General features: G+C 37.1%; 1 protein-coding gene across 2 annotated transcripts in view; it reads right to left on the bottom strand.

The window, feature by feature from the left end:
- The window catches only part of GPALPP1 (GPALPP motifs containing 1), a 45550-nt gene that overhangs the window by 4384 nt on the left and 17584 nt on the right, over positions 1–23582 (bottom strand). Inside the window, exons 3-8 of one of the 2 annotated variants that reach the window (XM_025364570.1) lie at positions 22708–22830; positions 19990–20195; positions 13898–14029; positions 13411–13575; positions 8758–8856; positions 1230–1448 (exon numbers count right to left, since the gene is read on the bottom strand). In XM_025364570.1, coding sequence (XP_025220355.1) covers positions 1230–1448; positions 8758–8856; positions 13411–13575; positions 13898–14029; positions 19990–20028 — 654 coding nt within the window. In that variant the 5' untranslated portion in view covers positions 20029–20195; positions 22708–22830. The remainder of the gene's footprint in view (positions 1–1229; positions 1449–8757; positions 8857–13410; positions 13576–13897; positions 14030–19989; positions 20196–22707; positions 22831–23582) is intronic. The other variant, XM_025364569.1, reaches the window with a different exon arrangement.

Here is a 23582-nt window from a genome sequence, read left to right as displayed (position 1 = left end):
AACTCAGTAAGTTGGAAAATATTTATAAATTTAACTATATTTCCCTCAAAAATCACATTTGAATATTGATATAGGTTTCATACAATTAAAAATCGTAAAGATTTGAAAAAGCAACCTCAGCTTTTATGTAATTTCTTTTCTTTTTCTCTTTTTCTTTCATTTTTGAGACGGAGTCTCTTGCTCCTGTCACCCAGGCTAGAGTGCAGTGGCACGATCTCGGCTCACTGTAACCTCCGCCTCCCAGGTTCAAGCAATTCTTCTGCCTCAGACTCCCAAGTAGCTGGGATTGCAGGTGCGTGCCACCACACCTGGGTAATTTTTTTCTTTTTAATATATTTTTATTAGAGATGGGATTTCACCATGTTGTTCAGGCTGGTCTCGAACTCCCGACCTCAGGTGATCCACCCACCTCAGCCTCCCAAAGTGCTAGGATTACAGGTGTGAGCCACTGGCCTCTTTTTTTTTTCTAAAGAGACGAGGTCTCACTTTGTTGCCCAGGCTGGAGTGCAATGGCACAATCACAACTCACTGCTGCCTCGAATTCCTGAGCTCAAGGGATCCTCCTGCCTTAGGCTGCTGAGTAGCTGGGACTGTAGGTGTGCTCCACTGCACCTGGCTAGTTTTTTGTAGATATGGGGTCTCACCATCTTAAGCAGGCTGGTCTCAAACTACTGGGCTCAAGTGATCCTCCCACACTGGCCTCCCAAAGTGTTGGGATTACAGGCGTCAGCCACTGCAGCCAGCTTTATGTAATTTCTTAATCACCATTCTGAACCCTTGTCAGATTGGGCTACGGATGAATATTGGAATAGTTTTGAACCTTAACTTATAGGGGACCTTTCTAAGCAACAAACATTTCCTAGTTGGGATTTTGTTTAACATACAGACTACCAGCAAGCCTTTCTTCATCTTTAATAAAGTGTGCATATTTACTCAAGTATCAGACCACACCTTCCTTTGCTATTTCTCATACGCTGAATTTTTATTTTGACATTTTTAATAGCAATGCCCTATTAGGTTATTATGAAGGAAAGGCTATTTTTCCAGTAAGCCATATTTTTCATCCCACAAGGCTGACTTTTCAAAAATCACTGTTTACTTACAAAAATATATAATTTTTAATCTATTATAAAAGGAAATAGATTTGAGCACAATATTAAAGACAATAGAGTATTTGTAAAAGTTCACATTGATCAGTATTAAAATATACCTCACTGAAATATACTTACTTATAAAAACATATTGCCTTTGCCATGTGAAAATCTGGTGTTTAGTTCTCTAGATTTTTTTATCAGGGCCTTTTTCTGAGCTTCATCAAACCGATTAACCTTGAGATCCTTATCACGGTCAAATGGTATTCTCTCTTGAGGCTTATTTTTGTCTTCAGCCGCCTTACTCTTTAACTTTTTATGATGTATGTCCATAAGAGATTCTGATCTTTTTGATTCCTGGAGAGAGCAGGAGAGCAGAAATAAAAACTATAGTTTGTATAGATTATTGACAGAATATGATCATGAAATGGCATAATTAGATAGTAATGGTGCACATTAAGGAGGGTTATTTACAAACCCCAATAGTTGTTTTTTTTTTTTCCCCAAATCCAAGACAGCATTTATAAAGAAAATATGCAATGAAAAGCATCATGGTTATTTAAATACTAAACATCAGAGTACAAACCAAGAACAGGGGTGTGAAAGAAAGAGCAATCATATTGTCACTTCATAGATGTGCTGGTCTTTGAAGGCTAAATGGATGAACAGGAAGGGAAGGCACTGTCAGGCTGAAGCAAAAACAAAGGTAAAAGAAAAGTAAGAGCACGGATGTGGCAAAATTCAAGGCCTGTGCAGCATATGTTGGCATGTTCCATAACCTAAGATAATTTTTGTTCCTTTCAGTTTTCTTTCTCTTTTTCCCTTAATTCCCTCATTTTTTTTTTTTTTCTTCTTAGCTAGGGTAGGTGTTCACATTTTCAGATGTATCTAGTAAGACAAGGTCTCAGCAAAAACAATTGATTTAATAAACTAGGGATTGATTACAGACCTTTGAGTATTGACTAAGGTAAAGGACAGAACAGTCCTGGATGGAAGGAGCAGGGAGGGAGATGGAAAAGGAGATGCTGGTAGTACAGACCAGCAGCCTTCAAACTGGGGTATATGTATCCCTGGGGGCTACACAGAGTAGAGTCCATGTAGTATGAAGGCTTGGGTAATTTTAAGGTTATTTTTCCATGGTTCTCTACTTCTTCGTATAGTCTTTCTTACAACTGATTTGGTCTAGACTACCTCTTGTGAAGATGCCATCCCTTTCATTATAGCCCTTTCTCATTTAACAAAGGAGACTATAGAATATTATTTAGGAAAGCAAAAGTCTTCAGGTTATGAGACAAAAATCTAAAATACCGGTATGATTGAAACTTCCTTTAATCAAGAAACTGTAAACACAGGAGGGCTCTGTGTCCTTCTGTGTCTGAAACACATTTCTCCTAAGAGCGTAGGGTCCTTTAGAAATGGTTTTTTTACCTTTTATTGAAATGTTCTGAATTCAGATATATTGAAGAGTGGATAATGGAAGAAAAGACAATTTTTGCTTAACAACCATCCCTTTTCCAGGCCCTTCCTACTGCCAAAGAATGTACTTGAGGGGAAAGGAGTGAAGAAAGCTCAGTAAAAGCAAAATAACAAGGCACTAGTAAAAAATGCTGAAAGTGACAGTATCTTATTTTATCCAGAAGGTAAAATGGCACCTAGATCAGAATTCAAAGTATCACATGAATGGTCCTAACACATTTATTTGAATGGAAAAAGTGAATCAGAAAGTCTGGTCTGGCTGATCTGACAACCAGAAATGACTTTGTCAATTAGATTATGTGACAGACATGTTTCGTAAATTAACTGAACTCAATCTGGAGCCATAAGGTTTTAGTAGAATGTACAAAAGATAAATTAGTAAATATGTATTTAAATTGACACCATTTGCATTTTCCCGTTTCTGCTCAATATACTGGGCTAAGCAAAGTACTCTTAATTATTTTATAAATATTGATAAAGTCTTTAGAAACAAACTGATTAGCAAATCAAGTGCTTTCCAGTTCTTTATGTTCAACAAAATTGAAGGAGGTTAAAAAAAAAATCATCAAATATTGCTAAGAAAAAATAGGTAATCAAGGTTGGGCGTGGTGGCTCACGCCTGTAATCCCAGCACTTTGGGAGGCCAAGGTGGGTGGATCACCTGAGGTCGGGAGTTCAAGACCAGTCTGACCAACATGGAGAAACCTTGTCTCTACTAAAAATACAAAATTAGCCGGGTATGGTGGTGCATGCCTGTAAACCCAGCTACTCGGAGGCTGAGGCAGGAGAATTGCTTGAACCCGGGAGGTGTAGGTTGCGGTAAGCCAAGAGCATGCCATTGCACTCCAGCCTGGGCAACAAGAGCAAAACTCTGTCTTTAAAAAAAAAAAAAAAAAGGTAATCAATACATGGAGCATGGAGAAATAAACTTAAGTTCCAAATTCAGAAAAATCTGCATTGTAATGATGGTCCTGCTGCTTTCAACACTGGTAACAATGGGCAAGTAATTTAAGTCTCATTTCCCCAGCTGTAAAATGGTAGTAGTCATAATGATAATTTCTAAATATTTGAAGGAAGAAGGGAGGAATTAAATGATCTAATGAATACAAAGGATTTAGTACAGTGTTGGCTATATAAGAAACAATAAATCAATGCTAAATGTTAGATTTATTGAGCATTTACTATATCCTCACAATGTATTTGTAAATTAAATGTTGTTATTCTCATTATACAGACTTGGAAAGAATGAGAAAACTTATTAATAGGATTAATGTGGAAAAAAAATCAAAGGAGATCCTAATGACTTGACAGTTAAGAGACTATTAATAATAGTTTTTGTAAGTAGATCAATATGAGGTTTAAGAGAATAACTCAAATTGTTCAAAGAACTGAATGACATCGCTATAACAAAATAGGTTCATTCTCATTCACTTCTTTATAAAAACCTGGTTTCTTAACTCTTAGAAGTATAAAAAAATACAATTGATGGTAAAATCTGTCTTAATTTTTTTTGTTTCTATTTTTATTTCAATAGCTTTAGGGGTACAAGTGGTTTTTGATTACATGGATGAATTGTACAATGGTGAAGTCTGAAGTTTCAGTGTACCAGTCAACCAAGTAGTATACATTGTATGAAATCTGTCTTATTCTGGCAATAAGTAACATTCATCCAAAGACCAGGAACTAACCAGAAAAAAAGTCTTTCATTAAAAGAATAAATTAAATTTACATTTTACTTTTTACAGAGTCTTGCTGTGTCTCCAGGCTGGAGGGCAATGGTGGGATCTCGGCTCACTGCAACCTCTGCCTCCTGAGTTCAAGTGATTCTCCTGCCTTAGCCTCCTGAGTAGCTGGGATTACAGGTGCCCGCCACCATACCCAGCTAATTTTTGTATGTTTAGTAGAGAGGGGAGGTTCCACCATGTTGGTCAGGCTGGTCTTGAACTCTTGAACTCATGATCTGCCTGCCTCGGCCTCCCAAAGTGCTGGGATTACAGGCATAATCCACCATGCCTGGCCCTTATCATGAAAAATGTTAGATGTCAAATTAAAAAATACACAGTTTTAGGGCCAGGTGTGGTGGTTCACACCTGTAATCCCAGCACTTTGGAAGGCCAAGGCAGGCAGATGACCTGAGGTCAGGAGTTCAAGATCAGCCTAGCCAACATAGTGAAACCCTGTCTCTACTAAAAATACAAAAATTAGCCAGTATGGTGGTATGTGCCTGTAGTCCCAACTATTTGGGAGTCTGAGGCAAGAGAATCACTTAAACCCAGGAGGTGGAGATTGCAGTAAGCCGAGATCGCGCCACTGCACTCCAGCCAGGGCAATGGAGCAGAGCGAGACTCAGTCTCAAAACACACACACACAAACACACACACACACACACACACACATATGCCAGGGCAATGGAGCAGAGCGAGACTCAGTCTCAAAACACACACACACACACACACACACACACACACACACACACACTCACAGAGTTTTAGGGGATACCAAGCAAAAACACTTGAAGATTGCTGGTCTCCAGCACTGACGGGTTGAAAAGAAATATAGATTGCCTGTCCTATCATAGATTTAGTGAATCAAAACTGCCAACTGTGGGTCTCAGAAACCTCGCTTTTACTGCCCAAGTTCTGATAGAGGTGATCCATGGGATGTGGAACTCACTTTTGGATCATTCTTTCTAGTAGTTTGGTATTAATAGGAGATAGGATGCCAATACAAAGGAGTGTAGTAAGGTGAATTTTAGGATGGAAAACCATATATGTAGCATTATATGTATGTATAAATGTAAAAAAGCTACACTATCAAAACTTGATCTTTCAGCTCCATTTCTCCACATTTCTCCTTCCTTCCTTGCTTTCACATCTTTCCTTGCTAATGAGATAATAATTCCTTAGTGAGGTGGTAATGATGAAGGTTGACAGGCTAACAAGAGTTGGAAGGGGAAGGCCTAAATATATAACAAAGACCTGGAGAAAATTGAGAACAAAGTTTGAGCAGATGTGTGGAGATGTGAGAAAGAATGGAGTTGTAGGGATCTAACTACTTTACCTAAAGCCGCTACTGAGGAAAATGATTTATAACAATGAGCAAAACTGTATGTAAGGTAACAAAAAGCAAACAAAAATGGAGAAATAAAGATGTCAGGTTTCAAGGTACTGATTATTCCTTATATTAGCAAATGAACCATCAATAGAGACAGAGGAATACATTAAATCACTGGACTATTATTATACAATCAATCCAAACAATTCAAGTGCTCAAACTCATGATGATAAAAGAAATAAACTTTTATATCAGTTGTTTCAGGTGTACTACTGTTGGTCTGATTTAGGATAATTTGCACATTGTGACACACAGGACCAAACTAGAGCCAAAATATAATAAAATAATAAATAACACCTAGAAGCAGTCAATTCACTGAAAATCAAAAGCTGAAAGCCGATTGATGTAAGAGATTAATCTGCTAAATGACTAACTTGCTGACTTACCACATTTAATCATTTAACATAAATGTTTGCATTTTCTAACAATATACAATATTTACAGCATTTTTTATTTATTAAAAAAATTTTTTTTTAGAGACAGGGTCTTGCTCTGTGTAGACCCTGCAGTGGAGTGCAGTGGTGTGGTCATAGCTCACTGTAACCTCAAACTCCTAGGCTCAAGTGATCCTCCAACTCCAGCCTCCCAAGTAGCTGGGACTTCGAGTGTGTGCCATCACACCTGGCTAATTTTTTACCTTTTTATTTTGGTAGAGATGGGGTCTTGCTATACTGCCCATCTCTTGGCCTCAGAAGATCCTCCTGTCTCAGTCTCCCCCAAAGTGCTGGGATTACATGTGTGAGCCACCATGGTTGGCCAACAGCAATTCATTTTTGAATAAGATGTGTTTGTAACGGCTTTTGAAAACTAATGCCAAACTTCTACTTGATTGGTTTTTGTCTTCATTAAAGTATTTTAAAGACTGCTCGATTTATCAAAAGCTACAGTTTCTAGAGTGGCTTAGTCTTAAGACTATATTAATACTTTGAATAGAAAGTATCTGGAATTTCAGCTTTCAGGGTTCAGATTAGAACCCTATTTTTTTGGATGCATTTTAAAGTAAACTGTAAACATCACTACATGTCCCCCTAAATACCTAGGCATGCATTTGAGTTCAATATTTGTTTATATATATGTATATTTTTAAGATGAATATACATATAAAATACATAAATATTAAGTGTATATTCAATGGGTTTTATAGCTCAAAATCCAATCAAGATCTGGAACCTTTCTATCACTTCAGGCATACGCTGTTTCCTAGTCAAATTCCATACCCCAATTCCAACTACTAGCATTCTGATTTTTTTTCCCACCATAGATGCGTTTTGCTTATTGTACAGCTCCATATAAACATAACAAGAAGTATGTACTTGCTTGTGTAAGACTTCTTTCACTCAGTATGACTTTGAGATTCATGCATGTTGTATTTATTTGTAATGTGTTCCTTTTTATTGGTGAGTGGTTTCATTTATACCACAGTTTGGTTTTCTTTCTCTTACTGATCAACATTTGAGCTGCTTACAGTATTTAACTATTATGAACAAAGCGTCTATGAACATTCTTGGATAAATTTTTTTGAGGCTATTAAGAATAACACATTCAACTCTTTGTGTGGATGTGTTTTCATTTGTCTTAGGTAAATACCCAGGAGGAAAATAGCAGGGTACGTGTCTGTTTAGTTTGATAAGAAATGCCAGTTTGGAAAAAGGCTTAGCTTATTTATCTTCAGTCATTGGTCTTTTCTTACATAACTCATTATGGCTGTAAATTTTCCCTCTAAATACCACTTCATATGGCATCCCACACATTGTGATATGTTGTATTTTTGTCATTCAGGTCTACATTTTTCTAATTTCCATTATCATTTTTTCTCTGATACAAAGTTTAAATGTTGAGTTTTTCTGATTTCCAGTTTTTTTTTAAATTTTTATTTTTTTGAGACAAGGTCTCGCTCTGCCATCCAGATTGGAGTGCAGTGGCACAACCATGGCTTGACTCAACCAATCGGTCTGCCTCAGCATCCCAAAGTGCTGGGATTATAGACATGAGCCACTACAACTGGCCATAGTGGGTTTTTAAGTTATTCTGAATCCAAACTTCAATTCTTTGTGGTCAGATAATTTGGGTTGAATGATAGTAATTCCTTCGATTTTATTGATACTTGACTTCTGAGCACCTGGTCAGTTTTCATAAATACTTCAAGTGAGCTAAGTTTTTGGTCAATTTCCAAAAATGTTTTAAGCGTGCTTCACTGTGGTACTGGTCAACATATATATAATAAATCAAGCTAACTATATTTTAGAGCTTATGGAATTTTCTTTAATACACTGGGAACAGAAAATAATTTTCCTAAACACCTTTCAGGGACCAATGGGTTCAGTAATTTACATTTATTCTTTGAGCTGGGACATTTATCATTTTCCTTTTCTTTTTGTACAGGCACCATCCAACATTTGCCTTTTTTTTTTTAAGACAGAAGATAACAAAATAATATGCCAAATGAATACTGACTGTTTAGTTTATAAATTTAGATTGAACTACATTCAAAAAACATTTTTTCTCCCATATTTAAATATTTACATCCAACATTCCAAATCTGTTTATAATGTAAACATTTATAAATGGAAGATCTCCATGAGTGAGCAGGGGTCTTGCTTTCTCTCATCAAGTGCTACCTATCTCTAATAATTAGATTTCTGCTAATTTAATATGTAAAATGTGAATTGGAAATATCTGTGAAAAACACAGAAGAATTTTATAAAAACATATATATATGCAACAGAGTTTATTTCAGGATAGATGTATAAAAAGTACATGGTAAAGAGGTAGACATATAAAAGAGAAATAAGCAAAAGAGAAAAAAATAAACAGAGAACTAAAAGATAGGGGGAAAAGGGCTATATATTTTGTTTCTGGTTTTTTTTTTTTGAGGCAAGGAGGCTTTCAAGTGATCCTCGCAACTCAGTTGGCTCATTAAAAAAAAATGTTTTTAGAAACAAGGTCTTGCTATGTTGCCCAAGCTGGTCTTGAACTCTTGGCCTCAAGTGATCCTCCTGCCTCAGCCTCCCAAGTAGCTGGGATTATAGGCAAGAGTCATCACACCTGGCTCTATATATCTTATTTTCTTACTTACATTGTATGAAGATACCTGCTCAGCCAGTCTCTTATCTCTTCCTGATAATGTATGTTCTTCATCTTTCTTACCGGATGACTTCCTTGCTTCTTGTGTTTCCTGAGGAATGAACACAGATAACACACTACTGAATCATAAAATTAGGATAAAACAAAAAATAAATATTATTTTTACTTAGATTAAGTAACAAGAGACACAACTAAGCCAGGTTTGTGAAATCCCTTCTGATTAGAAATATTAACATACTTGGCCAGGCGTAGTGACTCACGCCTGTAATCCCAGCACTTTGGGAGGCCGAGGCAGGCGAATCACCTGAGGTGAGGAGTTCGAGACCAGCCTGGGCAACATGGTGAAACCTCATCTCTACTAAAAATATAAAAGTTAGCTGGGTGCGGTGGTGGGCACCTGTAATCCCACCTAATCCAGAGGCTGAGGCAGGAGAATCGCTTGAATCTGGGAAGCAGAGGTTACAGTGAGCTGAAATCGTTCCACTGCACTCCAGCCTGGGAGACAGAGTGAGACTCGGTCTCATAAAAAAAAAAAAAATCAAAATATTAACATACTTGATAAGGGATCAGTTACTGCTCTAGTCTATGATTTTCTTGAAAACAAGGAAAAAAAAAACCACCCCACTCAATCTATTTATTGAACTCAGGATGAGTTTGACTAACAGTGGTGAGAGGTGGAAGTGAAAATAAGGCTTAAAAAGATATCTTACATTACTGTTTTCTAAAATAATAAAATCACCCTGTAGGAAAACAAACAAACAAACAAAAAACAAAGAAAAGGAAATAAAAGGTGTACATTTTGAAAAAAAAAAAAAAAAAGAAAAATTGTGTTTATTCACAGATCCTAGCACTGTGTAGCAAACTGTGGACTGTGTAGCAAACTCCAAAGAATTTACCAAAAAACTCCTGGAACTACTAAGCAAGTATAGCAAAGTTGCAGGATACAAGATCAATATACAAAATATAGCAGCAAGAGGCTGGGCGTGGTAGCTCACGCCTGCATTCCTAGTACTTTGGGAGGCAGAGGCAGGCAGACTGCCTGAGCTCAGGAGTTCGAGACCACGCTGGGCAACATGGTGAAACCCCTGTCTCTACTAAAATACAAAAAATTAGCTGGGCGTGGTGGCGAGTGTTTGTGGTCTCAGCTATTCGAGAGGCTGAGACACAAGAATTGCTTGAACCTGGAAGGCAGAGGTTGCAGTGAGCTGAGATGGTGCCACTGCACTCCAGCCTGGGCAACAGAGTAAGATTCTGTCTCAAAAAAAAAAAAAAAAGAAGAAGAAAAAAAATATATATATATATATCAGCAAGAAACAACTAGAATTTGAAACAAAACTATCATTTATATTAGCACGCACACACACACATGAAGTGTCTAGTCTAACACATTTTATTTAGAAAAAATGTTACAGTAATATTCTAGAGCATATGCTCCCAAGCAGAAATGGGGAAGGCCCATATAAAAACTACTGAAAACCACTCGTCTCTAAGCATATTCTTATTTTTATTTGCTTAGGAGGCCTCATGGACTAAAACAACACTGTATTTAATAAAGTAAGTTAAAAACATATAAATAGTTCATTTCTACATTTTCCCAGAAAATAGATGTTTTACTTATAAAAAAAGAAAAGTGATGTTATGATACAATGGAGATAAAAACCTAACCATTTAATATTAAGAGGTAGTAGATATTGTCAAGACTGGAAAGTGAGGACATAACTGATCTCATTCAATTAATGTATGTAAAACACTTTCAATACTTTCTAAAGAGCAATCTTTTTTTGTTTTTTTTTAGACGGAGTCTCACTCTGTCGCCCAGGCTGGAGTGCAGTGGCACAATCTTGGCTCACTGCAAGATCTGCCTCCTGGGTTCATGCCATTCTCCTGCCTCAGCCTCCCGAGTAGCTGGGACTACAGGCGCCTGCCACCACGCCTGGTTAATTTTTTGTATTTTTAGTAGAGACAGGGTTTCACCGGGTTAACCAGGATGGTCTTGATCTCCGGACCTTGTGATCCACCCACCTCAGCCTCCCAAAGTGTTGGGATTACAGGTATGAGCCACCGTGCCCGGCCAAGAGCAATCTTCTTTTAGGCCATATTGGCTAAATTAATGTGAGAACAGTAGAGGTATGAGAGGTATGCTAGAAAATCAAACATAAGAAGTAGGATGGAGTGGAGGGAACCTATCAAGAAGGAAATATGGCTAAGATCTGTTATAAAAATTAGTCATGAACTTTACACAGGATCAAAGACAACAGAAAATGAATAGCTCTGTGATACTATATAGTTTGTGACATAAATATATGTGTGTGGTACTATATTCTGTAATGTAGTGTTATATAAAATTTAAGACTTATTAATAATCCCTTTATGAGTCCACTGTAAATACTAAACAAAACATTTCAGCACAGAAAAGAATGACCAGGTCTAAAGAACTCAGTCATAGGGATTAAAATCTCTTAAGTTCAAACAATATAGCCTGGTTTCCATGTGTTCCATTATTCCATGATATTTTCCTCCAAGGAAGACTCCCTACATATCTGGTTGTAAGCTAGACATCTATTCATCTACAATGAGAAACAGGATATAAAAAAGAACAAATAAATAAGGACACAAATAAAAAGGCATGTAAACAAGGGAATTAATTGTCTTTTTGGAGACAATCTTAAAGGCTAAATTATAAAAACTGCAATAAATAATTATTATTTCAAAACCAGCTAAGAAATAATAGGCATTCCAACACCAGCCTTTCAAGGTTTTTGTGGCTCTCTTGGATCCACATCCTTTGCTGCCTCTCCTGCCCCTATGTGTGTTGGTTCGCCTCACCTTCCTATTATAACTGTCAGATTCTCTTTAATCTTAGGACAAAAAAGAAATGATGCATAATGTTGCCTACTATGCAGGCAGGGTGCTCAAGTGTGGAGACTGCAACACGCCCTCCACACTTTAACGGTACCACTGTTTATTTCACAGGCAATTCTCCAGTAAAATGGAAAGTCCTTAAGGAGCTCTTGCCTCTTTCTATCACCTGCAACCAAATACAATTCCTGATAGAGCAGGAAAATTGATCATTCCAGATTGAAAACAGAAATCCTGATAATTCTAGGTACTGATGAGTAATTTAAACAGAGCTAGTTCATTCCAGATTGAAAACAGAAATCCTGGTAATTCTAGGTACTGATGAGTAATATAAACAGAGCTAGTGGAATGAACTAAGTGTGGAACTGCTTTAGTCAGAACTGATGAATTTATAATCATAAGGTGACAATTAGTCAAGCATTTGAGAATTGAATGGGATGTCTTACAGAAATTAAAACCTTCAGAGAGAGGCTGCGCATAGTGGCTCACGCCTGTAATCCCAGCACTTTGGGAGGATTGCTTGAGCCCAGGAGTTTGAGACTAGCCTGGACAACACAGCAAGGCCTTGTCTCTACAAAAATAAAAAATAAAAAAATTAGTTGTGTGCCTGCAGTCCCAGCTCCTCAGGAGGCTGAGGCAGGAGGATCACCTGAGCCCAGAAGTTTCAGGGCTGCAGTGAGCTATGACTGCGCCACTGCAGTCCAACCTGGGTGACAGAGACACCCTGTCTCTTAAAAAAGAAACAAACAAAAAAACAAAAAGAAAAAACCAAAAGCCACAGATGGACTAAATTGAAGGAGTAGTACTGGGGATACTGGTTTAATTCCTAATATACAATGAAATATTTTGTAACAGAAAAAGATTCAAGAAGAGAAAATTAAAAATAATGTATTTTATGCATACAGATTTTTGGTTTTTTTTTTTTTTGAGATGGAGTTTTGCTCTGTTGCCCAGGCTGGAGTGCAGTAGCACAATCTTGGCTCACTGCAGCCTCCGCCTACTGGGTTCAACTGATTCTCCTGCCTCGGCTTCCCAAGTAGCTGGGATTATAGGTGCATGCCACCATGCCCGGCTAATTTTTTTATTTTTAGTAGAGACAGGGTTTCACCATGTTGACGAGGCTGGTCTCGAACTCCTGACTTCAGGTGATCCGCCCTCCTTGGCCTCGGAAAGTGCTGGGATTACAGGCATGAGCCACTGCGGCCAGCTGGTATTTTTTGGATAACTTAATGTATTAATGATAGTGGTTCTTGTCTATCTTGACAGTAACATGAAGTGTAGTGCACCTGAGATACGGTCATTTTGAGAGAGGTCCTCTAGGCACCATTTAATTTGCTTGGTTAATCTGCAGCATTTTTTTTTTTTTCTAAAATATTTTAAAAGATATATGATCATAAAGATAGTATGGTGTAAAAAGACCAGGGAATCTGGTCTTTTTGACCAGGTCTAAAATGAGATTGTTTTTCATCACTTACTAGCTTTGTGACCCTAGAAACGTTGACCTCATAGAGGATAGTTTCTCCATCTATAAAATAAAGTCATTATACCTGTGTCTCCGAGTTTTCCTGAGGTTTAAATGAGACCGTTTATTGGGAAATAGTAAGTAAACAGCAAGCAACTGGTGTCACTTTCCTTCCTCATAATCTTGCTCCAGAGGAAAATCTGTATTATCCTTTTGGAATCATAATTTTAAAAAATAGTACCCTTAAATAATTTTGCATTGTATCTTTTCAAAATCCAGCCAACATGAACAGAAATACATTAACAAACAAACAAAGCCTCTCACCTTAGCTTTCCTTTCCCTATCAGCTGGAGTATCTGTCCAGATTGATCGATCTCCAGATGTGTCATCAGCTCTTCTCTTAAAAGTCCTTGGCCCAAGACCAAAGTCTTTCATTTCTGGAGGAAGTTCAGTCATCCATGACTCTCTTACGATGGGTTTAGATGAATCCTTTAACAGAAAAAAAAAAATGTAGCATGGAAAGTACGTATCGTGTATAAGATGAGTACATATGTATGTACAAGCAACTATGTCATGCAATTGAAGTTTTAAAGTTATGTTTTTGTCACATATGTTTGTCACATACGTTACAAAGACTTTCATCCAATTTGTTACTTTTCTTTTAGAGTTTCTGGGTTCTAACTCCTAAATTAAACAAAAATGTTATACCTAAAAACAAAATATATTAAAAGTTAAATGGTTTAGTGTTTATTTCTAAAATTTAGATTTTTAATCTATTTAGTGTATTTCTTAAAGTGTTTTTAAAACTTACATCATCTCCTTTGGTCAGTTTTTCTTTCATTCTCTCAGCCCTTTTTTCAAACTCTGTCGTTACGTTATAGTTAACTGGTCCTTTTGCAGGCATTGGTCCAATAATATCCTCATCTTCACTGCTGTCTGTTTCCTTTTAAAACAAGACATTATCTTTAAACCAAGAGCAGAGCTACAGGTATAAAAAATAATTCTAAATTACCTGCATTTAACTGAAACTTATTATCCATAAAAAATTAAAAAGTAAACAATGTATTGCTGGCTCATCACTGAACCATGGGGACTTTTTCCTCACCTTCCTCAAGTGCCTAGCACAGAGATGACAAATCCATGGCATGCAGACTCTCTCCCACCTCCCACCTCTCTTCCTGTGTCCATGACAGACCTCACTCTCTTCCTGAAGGACATAGATGTAGACTTAGAGCTCTTCTCAACATAGTACAATAAGTAGACAATTATATACTGTGTTGTGGCTTACTCTAACACACACACACACACAAACACATTCTTAATAACTATGGATTTTGGCATATACCTCATTAGATCCTTGTAACAAAACTGTAAAATGGCACTATTTCTGGTTTCTTTTTTTTTTTTTTTGTAGGAGACTTAGGCTTAGAGTGTAATTAGAATAAACAACTTGTCTGATTTTATAAAACTATTATCTAAGAATCAAATATTCCAAGATCAAGGCCAGTATTTTTTCTATGTATATAACAGTGATCCCTCTATCATTTTATCTCAACTGTTAGTGATTTAGCTTTAAGTGTTTCTAGCTTATATCTACAATAGTAAGCTTTCTGATGTTACAGACATTATGTTAAACATATTTATAACCCACTACAGATATAAATATTTGGTGACGCAAAATGTTCAGATATAAAAGCTATAATGAAATTTTAAAACTATGAGACATGAAAACAGAACAAAACACTAACTCTAAGAGTCATGGCACCAATACAGTATTAGTGGAATAAGCTAATGATAGTCTCACTTCCATCTTAATATGAGTTGGTTTCATAAAGGTGGAATTTCAGCATGTCCTGGTAGGATGATGCCTGCAATTTTTAGAAATAAGTATCACTTATGTTCAGGGGTAAATAAAAGCGGAGATGGAGAAGCAAACAGAAAATTAGGCCAAACACACTAAACTGAAAATCAGAAACAGAATAATATGCCCAATTCCTATCTATGGGTATTAAATTATTTTGGTGTCCTGGATGAGTTATTTCTTTAAATAAAAAAATGTTGCACATTTTATCCAGAATTACGATAGAAATTAGGTACCCTATTGATTTATACTTTGGGCTGATTTTGTTGAAGGCCTCATTTGCCATTGTACTAGCCCTGTGACTTCAGGCATGTTATCTAACCTTTCTAAGCCCTGGTTTTCTCGTCTTTGACAAGAGAATTATAACAGCTTCTACCAATAACTATTGCCAAGAGAACCCTGCATTTTGTTTATCCTCTTTAAAGCCACACCCTTCTCAGGGAACTGGGACCTTCTCTAACACCTGGGGAAAAATATTGATAATTCTAGGCCAGTCACAAAAAAAAGTATAACTATTGTATGGATGTGTTTACAAAATATTACAAAGCAGTCACTTTGGTCTTCTTCTTCTTGCTCAGCTGACTGGTTTAGGCATGGACACATGACACAATTCTTGGGAAATAAACACAAAAGGTCTATAGGAAACTGGTAGAGGTTTTCCTTCCTCTACAAAAGAGGCACAGGGAAAGGACCATTCCTCTTCTGTGTCTGGACACTGCTAGCTGCTTTTAAGTCTTAGAACTTTGGCAGGCTTCTTAGTATGATGAAGGCAGTCAGCCTAAGTCTTAGAACTTTGGCAGGCTTCTTGGTACGATGAGGGCGGAATTAACATACTGTTAATTCTCTTATAGAGCAGGAAGGTAGAAAAACTGGAGCCTTGGATGATATCATGAGGCAAATGAATTAATCAAGCTTGGAATCATCTTGCCTCTTGACCTCTTATTATATATGAAACATATTTTCCTTATTTTGAGAATACAGAACATATATCACCAAGTAAATTAACCCATTTGCTAACTAAGTAGGTTAAGATAAAGTTCCATTTTGAGTTGGATTTTCTGTTATTTGTAGCTGAAGGCATTCAGTTGATATACTACCTCCCTGGATTGTTGTTTGGATTAAGTTAGGTTTATACTGCTGTTGCAGTGTCTGGCTTGTGGTAAGTGCTCAAGAAATGTCAAACATTAGTATTATTATGTCTTAATTTGGGGGTATATGCCGGGAATGAGGCTAAGAGAAGCCTATCTTTGAGAAACGAAAATGTCAAAACTGAAAAAGAAAGGTCTTTTGAAAAAGGTTCAATTAAAGGGAAATTAAAAGTCAAACAATCAGAGCGAGAGTATTTCACACATGGACCTACAGTGTAATCTCTCTCAGCCTGACCCTCGCCTTCCACCAAAAGAAGCTAGGGAATGTAGAATGTGTACCACCTAGGAAATGATGTAAACTATGCATTTGCTAACTAGGTAGGTTAGGACAAAATTCCAAGGGCGAATAATGCTGAATTATGCTACTCCTTTGAAAATTTTTTCCCCAATTTTTTATTTCGAAAAATTTTGAACCTATAAAAAAGTGCTAAGATGAGTAAAATAAAGACCAATATGTCCTCACTCAGATTTACCAACTGAATGGCACATGTCATTTTAACACATTCATTCTTTTTGGTTTGTTTTCTGTCCCTCTCCCCATGAAATAGACATACACGCGCTTTTATTCAGAACCATCTGGAAGTAGGTTACAGATAGTATGACAAGGCTCTAGGCAGAAGCAAATTTCCTTGCCACCTTCCTAGGAACAGTGGGTTACATTTCTCTAGTCCTCTAGTCCCCTTGTCCTCCTTTTACAGACACAGCAGAACTTTGAGGCTGCAGGCTTTATGTAGGGAGCTCAATTCAATCTCCTCTGGCTGAGTGAGCCAGAAGCCAAGGCTCCTGTTCCCAGATTCTCTGGGGTTTATGACTGGGTTCTCTAAAATGACTGTGGTTCCCTGCTGTGTAAACCTGTGTCTGGCTTTGAATTCCCTCAATGTTGTTAGTATGTGTGGATTTTCCTTTCTTCCTTTTGAGCTTTGCTGTGTTTTAAACTGGTTGTTATTTTCTTTCTTCCCCTAGCACTCCTTTGTGTTCATGGCGGGGAAAGCCTAGCCTGACGATGTCATCTCAGTCTTCCATATGGCTGGAAGTCCTTCCTCTGGTAATTTTTTCTTCAACACCCTTGTTAGAAAGGATTCCTCATACTTAGCCTAAATTCTTCAGTTATGCTCATGGCATCCATAGTGGAGGCAATAAGAACAATGGTAATAATGAGAGCTACTTTAAGTTGAATACCTACTGATGGTTTGGCTGTGTCCCCACCCAAATCTCATCTTGAATTGCAGTTCCCATAATCCCCAGGTGCCATGGGAGGGACCAGGTGGAGATCATTGAATCATGGGGTGGTTCCCCCCCATCCTGTTCTTGTGAGAGTGAGTTTGTTCTCACAAGATCTGATGGTTTCATCAGGGGCTTCCCCCTTTGCTGGCACTCATTCTTCTCCTTGGTGCTGCCACATGAAGACGGACATGTTTGCTTCCCCTTCCGCCATGACTGTAGGTTTCCTGAGGCCTCTCCAGCCATGCTAAACTGTGAGTCAATTAAACCTCTTTCCTTATAAATTACCCAGTCTTGGGCATGTCTTTATTAGCAGTGTGAAAATGGACTAATACAACTACTACTCTGATTTAATCCTTGTAACAACCCTATGAGGTAAGTGTAATGACCTGCATGTTACTGATCATGAAGCTAAGCGTACCCAAGCTAGGCTCAATGCAAAGCTTCGAACAGCTCTTACCTACTTTCCTCACCTTCTCTCTCACCATTCTCCCTGCACTCTCCGTTCTAACCATATTGAACTTCTTTAACCCTAACTTTCATCCTCTTCACACTCTCTTTTGCCTTAAGCCATCTGCTCTCTCTGGAACAATGTTCCCTGCCTTCTTTGCTGAGCTAGCTCCAATTAGTCAAACTTCAGGTTAGTAGACATTCACTCAGATAAAGACCTTTTTTTTTTTCTTTTTGAGACAGGGTCTCGCTCTGTCACCCAGGCTGGAGTGCAGTGGCATGATCTCAGCTCACTGCAACCTCTACCTCCTGGATTCAAGCCATCCTCCACCTCAGCTCCCAGGTAGCTGGCACCACAGGCATGTGCCACCGTGCCTTGCTAATTTTTTTTATTTTTGGTAGAGATGCGGTTTTGCTATGTCGCCCCAGGTGGTCTTGAACTCCTGAGCTCAAGCGATCCACCCGCCTTGGCTTCCCAAAGTGCTGGGATTACAGGCATGAACCACTGCGCCTGGCTGAAAAAGACTCTTTCTCATTTTCAGATTAGATTCCCCCATCATGGTTCCATTTATATTTTGTCTCATCTTTTGAATAATTCACAATGTTAGAAACTGATGTATGTATTCCCTACTACCTTGTAGGTGTGATAAGGGCAGGCACTGTGTTTCATTTATTCATTCATTCATTCAACAAATACTTCTGAATATCTACTATATATAAGGCACTGGTGATAAGATAAAAAAAAAATCTCTGTTCTTATGGAGCCACATTCTAGTGGAAAGAGGCCAACAATAAACAAAAAGAAGCAGTAAAATTAATGGTTTCTTTGGTGGCAATAAATACTATGGGGAAAATTAAAGAAGGGAAGAGGAGGTTAGCATATTTTAATTTGGAGGCCAGAGATGATTTATTGGAAAGATAATATTCCAGCAAAAAACCGAAGGTCTAGGAGGTCAGCCACATAAATATGTAGGGGAAGACCATTTTGCATAGGCTTGGACAGCAGGCATAAAGGCTCAGGAGTAGGAGCTGGCCTGCTGTATTTGAGGAGGAACAGCAAGGAGCCCAGTGTGGTCACATCAAAGCAAAAGATAAAATCAGAGTACTAATGGAGGCCAGACTGTATAGGACCCTAAAAGGACTTTGGCTTTGACTTAGGGAGAGGAGGAGTAATTTGGCGGTTTTGAGTGTTAGTGACATGATCTGATTTCGATCTGCCGTTGTTTCATCTGGACCCCTTCAACTTTTGTGTTGAGAAGGGGTAGTAGAGGAGAAATGGCTACATAAAGCATGAAGACCAATAAAAGGGGTGAAATTTGATGGTCACTTGGACCAGGGTGGGAGCAGAAGTGGCTGAGTCCTGGATGTCTTATGAAGATAGGAACAAACTAATTTGTTGACAGATTCACTTCTGTGACTACGTGCCTGCCACACTGCAGGTGTTCTACAAGCATTTGTTGAAAGAATAAGTAAATGACTCTGAAATTAAAAATTTTAACCACTGCATTATACATCCTTTGGGTAACAACCTCAGTGTAACTGTTGAATTCTTAGTGGAGATAAACAGGAGTCTCTGGAATATATGAATTCATATATAGGAAGGCACTGCAGTATAACAGACTGAACAAGTGATTTAAAGTCATAAGAACTGAGTTTGTGCCATGGATTTGATCAGTAAAAATTGTGTAATCTTGGGTAAGGTACCCAATTTTTTTGGTCTTTAGCATTTGTAAGGTGCAGATAATGTCTATTTCATGAAACTGTGGAGAAGATAAAATAAGGTCCACATATAGGGAAAACGCATTACAAATTATAAAGTACTCTACAAATCTCAACTCTTGTTAAGGAGAGAAACAGCCTTTATACTTTACTCCAAAGTCATTTGTTCTATCTTTTCCTAAAATTACTTATCCACCAGTGCATTTTTTTATACACAGGTACTAGAGCTTGGTTAGGAGAAAGTAAATTTCAAGGTAAAGACCATTGTTAAAAAGCTCTTCAACCTTCTCTCCTCCAGCCCACATCACAATCATTTCTTAAACTTTTCTTCATGTTCCATCCTTCTAACACTTTAAAGCCCCCCTTCAAAGATAAGCAGCATGAATAGGTAACACCCCATCAACCCTGTTATTTTCCTAACAGAATCTCAGGTTTGTGAACAGCTTTTTATTTCATCTACTTATGTTACAATCTTAAATTAATCTGAATATAACTGAGTCTTACATTACAGTTGAGTCCAGTGATTGTAGTAACTGCATGCATAAAGTTTGGAGTTTGTTACAATACATCTTATTCTTTCAATGAAAACTTTCCAAACCTTAGAGTTGAAATGGGATGAGGATACCTGTTGTCCTGGATCATCTCTGCCCTTGTCACTTTTCTGTGTAGATTTAATGAAACCAGGTGGCAGTGCAGGACCTATTATGGGCCTGAAAAATAAAATGTACTTTTATCATTCTCCCTGACTTTAAAAAGCAGTTTTCAGAATAAAAGTTCACAAAAATAATAAAGCCAGATAGCAACAAATGTTGAAAATAAGAATTTTATTTAACACTTTATTTTTACTAGTATTACCTAGTATCTTTCTGCTAGATGTCTTTTAAAAACCTAATTTTCACATTTGAATTTTCTACTTGTTAGTCAATAATTAGAGACTAAGCCAGTAATTCTCAATCTTTGTGACACTGGCATATGCACACTTCCTAAAAAGAACTATATTAAATAAAAATGGCAATGTTTTAAAAAAATTGTACTAAAATCTGTGATGGTCTTTTTTTATTTTGTGCCTTGGCTTTCCTTCAGTTTTGAGATTCACTATCCAGTGAAAGATACCTTAGGGGCATAATTATGGTCAGAACTACCAAAGTAGAAATCGAGTTCTTCTAAGGACATATATAGCATGTGCAGACAATGCCAGCAATCTGTGGTCTATATAACATGGCAGTATTAAAAATCTATACGTTGTTCTCACTTGATAATACAGTAATGATGTGGAACTGTAGAAGAATGCAGCTAGTTCATTAAGACGCATAGAAAGGGCAAAAGGTACTGTGCTAACCACATTTCAAGCAGTGCATTGGTTTCCTTAAAACAATCCTGGTCAGTGTAAGTCACTCCACTTTTAAGATGAGCAAAATCATATCTAAGATTAACACAATTAGTAAGTGGCTGAACTAGAGTTCAAACCCTGGTCTACTTGATGTCAAAGTGCATTTTCTTTCCAGCTGCCCTGTTGCCACATAATGAGGCAACTGTCATCACTTCAAAAGAGAGACTTGCCTGAATACTGGGTCTTAAAAAGAGACAGCCTTACTTTATGAAGGAAAAAATTAAAAAGATAAAAATAAAAAATAAAAAAATACCCTCTTTCATACTTTTCAGATACTTCATCCTTGCTTTTGTACCAATGTTTTTTCCATAGTTGTCACTGTGCCAGTGTTACCAATCCAGATGGTAATGAAGTCCTAAGCTAAAATTTCCAGGTTGCACCATGTTCTATTAGAACCCCACAGACAGGCATCCTGGCAGGGGAAAAAACAGTACTGACAGTCAGAAACTCTGGGCTCCCATCCTGACCATTTAATAATCTCTTGTCTTGATTCACGAAACTTCTTTGAGCAGAACAATTTGCTTATGAAAGACAGGGAAGTTTGGCACTGTTAAAAAGATAAAATTAGGTATCATTTATAAGCTATGAGTACAGCATAGATTTTTTCTGAGTACAATTTTTAGCAATCTATAAATGCAATTAAAACTTAACTTTCTGGCCTCAGGGGATTGGTGGTAATAAAATTACCAGTATATAAAATCTTAAAACACAGTAAAGGAATATAACCACGGCATGTTATGATACTATAAAAGGTTTATAACTCCAATATATAATGCCAGCTGTTTATTTTACACATGTATTTTATTATTGCCAAAATAATACTCTCAAGAAAAAAAATTGCTATACATTTAAGTAATGTGTTTTCTTAAAAGGAATGTTACATCCTAGGGGTCAGCAAACTTTCTATAAAGGGCTAGATAGTAACTCTTAGGCTTTGAAAGCCACATGTGGCTCTCTGTGGCATATCTGCTGTCGTTTTTTTAGCTACTCTCAAAAATGTAAAAATCATTTTTAGTTTGGGGTCTGTAGACTGCCTATCTCTGTATATCTAAAACAACCAAAGTTAATGGAAGTTAGGAGCTGCCAAATGTGATTATAAACTTTGAATATAAAATAAACAGCCTTTTCTGCTTGTTCTTGCATATTGGTATACAGTATTATGAAGTATAAACAATTTAACGTGCAATCTTATATTTAGCATTTAAAAATTTTACAATTCTGGGAAGAAGACAGGAATAAATATTTACTCTATACTTACTCTGTGCCAGGCTCCATATAAATTAAACACACACACACATACACACAAAGTCTAGGTATACAACTATGAAACCTCAATCATCAAAACAATTCTGTAAAGTACATGCTGTTATCCTAGCTTACAGATAACAAATTTGAGATTCAGAGAAGTTAGTCCAATTGTCTAATATGGCACATGGGGATTTGTTTCTTCTACTGATAAACAATTAAGAAAACAATTAAATTAAAAGTCAGAACATCAAGATTCTAGCCCCAGGTCTGCTACTATGTGTGTGTGACCTTATCTGTTTATAAAGTGGGGAGAGGGAATGATCCACCCTGTTTACCACAAAACACTTTTGTGAATATCAAATAACAGATGTGGAAGTTTTCTGTAAACTATGAAAGTGTCATAAACATGTAAATAATTATTTTTATTATAGGAAACAACTTCTTTTCCCTATGAATGACCCATTTCAAAATGTTATATAAATATTTCAGTTAAAACATAGTTTCAGACAATTCTTTAATTCATTAAAGATTCCTTAGTTAAAATATTTAAAGAAAGACTAGCCTAAAATATTACACATTATCACCTTGGAGGAGAATCATCCTGCTTTTTAAATCCAGGAGGAAGGGCTGGTCCAAAAAACCCATCATCATCATCATCATCATCATCATCATCATCATCATCCTTATCCTGATTTTTCCTCTGTTTTCTGAAAACACAGTAGTATAACTTTATGCATATATATCAAAATTTTTTTCACAAAAACACACTTTAATTTTTTAATAAAAGCATTAAATCTAGTTGTATAAACACTGCAACAATAAATTAATCTTGCCAAATAAAAACTGGATACTATGATAGTTCTTTTTTTCTTTTTTTATTTTTTGAGAGGAACTCTTGCCCTGTTGGCCAGGCTGGAGTGCAGTGGCATGATATTGGCTCACTGGAACCTCCCACTCCTAGGTCCAAGCAATTCTCCTGCCTCAGCCTCCCAGGTAGCTGGGATTACAGGCAAGTGCCACCACACCCAGTTAATTTTTGTATCTTTTTAGTAGAGACGGGGTTTCACCATGTTGGCCAGGCTGGTCTCAAACTCCTGACCTCAAGTGAGCTGCGCACGTTGGCCTTCCAAAGTGCTGGGATTACAGGTGTGAGCCACTGCACCCGGCCTATGACAACAGTTCGTAACTAGTCTTTTCCTGGAATTTATTTTTGGCCTAAAATACAGATTGGTTATTTCTTTACAGCAGTAATATATCACTATTCTATATTTTCTGTGGTATTAAAGATTTCCCTCAATGAAGTTTCAAAGTCCATTGGTCAGATGTTTCTAAGTAAAAAGTTTATGACTGTGACTTTTATTCTCATTTAAGGAAGGGGTTTAAGTTGCTATTTCCACCTGATAATATTTAAAATGAATTTAAAAAAAGCTTGTTACTCAATAATAAACAAAGATTTGAC

This window comes from Theropithecus gelada, chromosome 17 (assembly GCF_003255815.1).
Source record: "Theropithecus gelada isolate Dixy chromosome 17, Tgel_1.0, whole genome shotgun sequence".
Taxonomy (NCBI): domain Eukaryota; kingdom Metazoa; phylum Chordata; class Mammalia; order Primates; family Cercopithecidae; genus Theropithecus; species Theropithecus gelada.
Note: the sequence above shows the minus strand (reverse complement) of the source record. Positions and strands in the feature narration are given on the sequence as shown.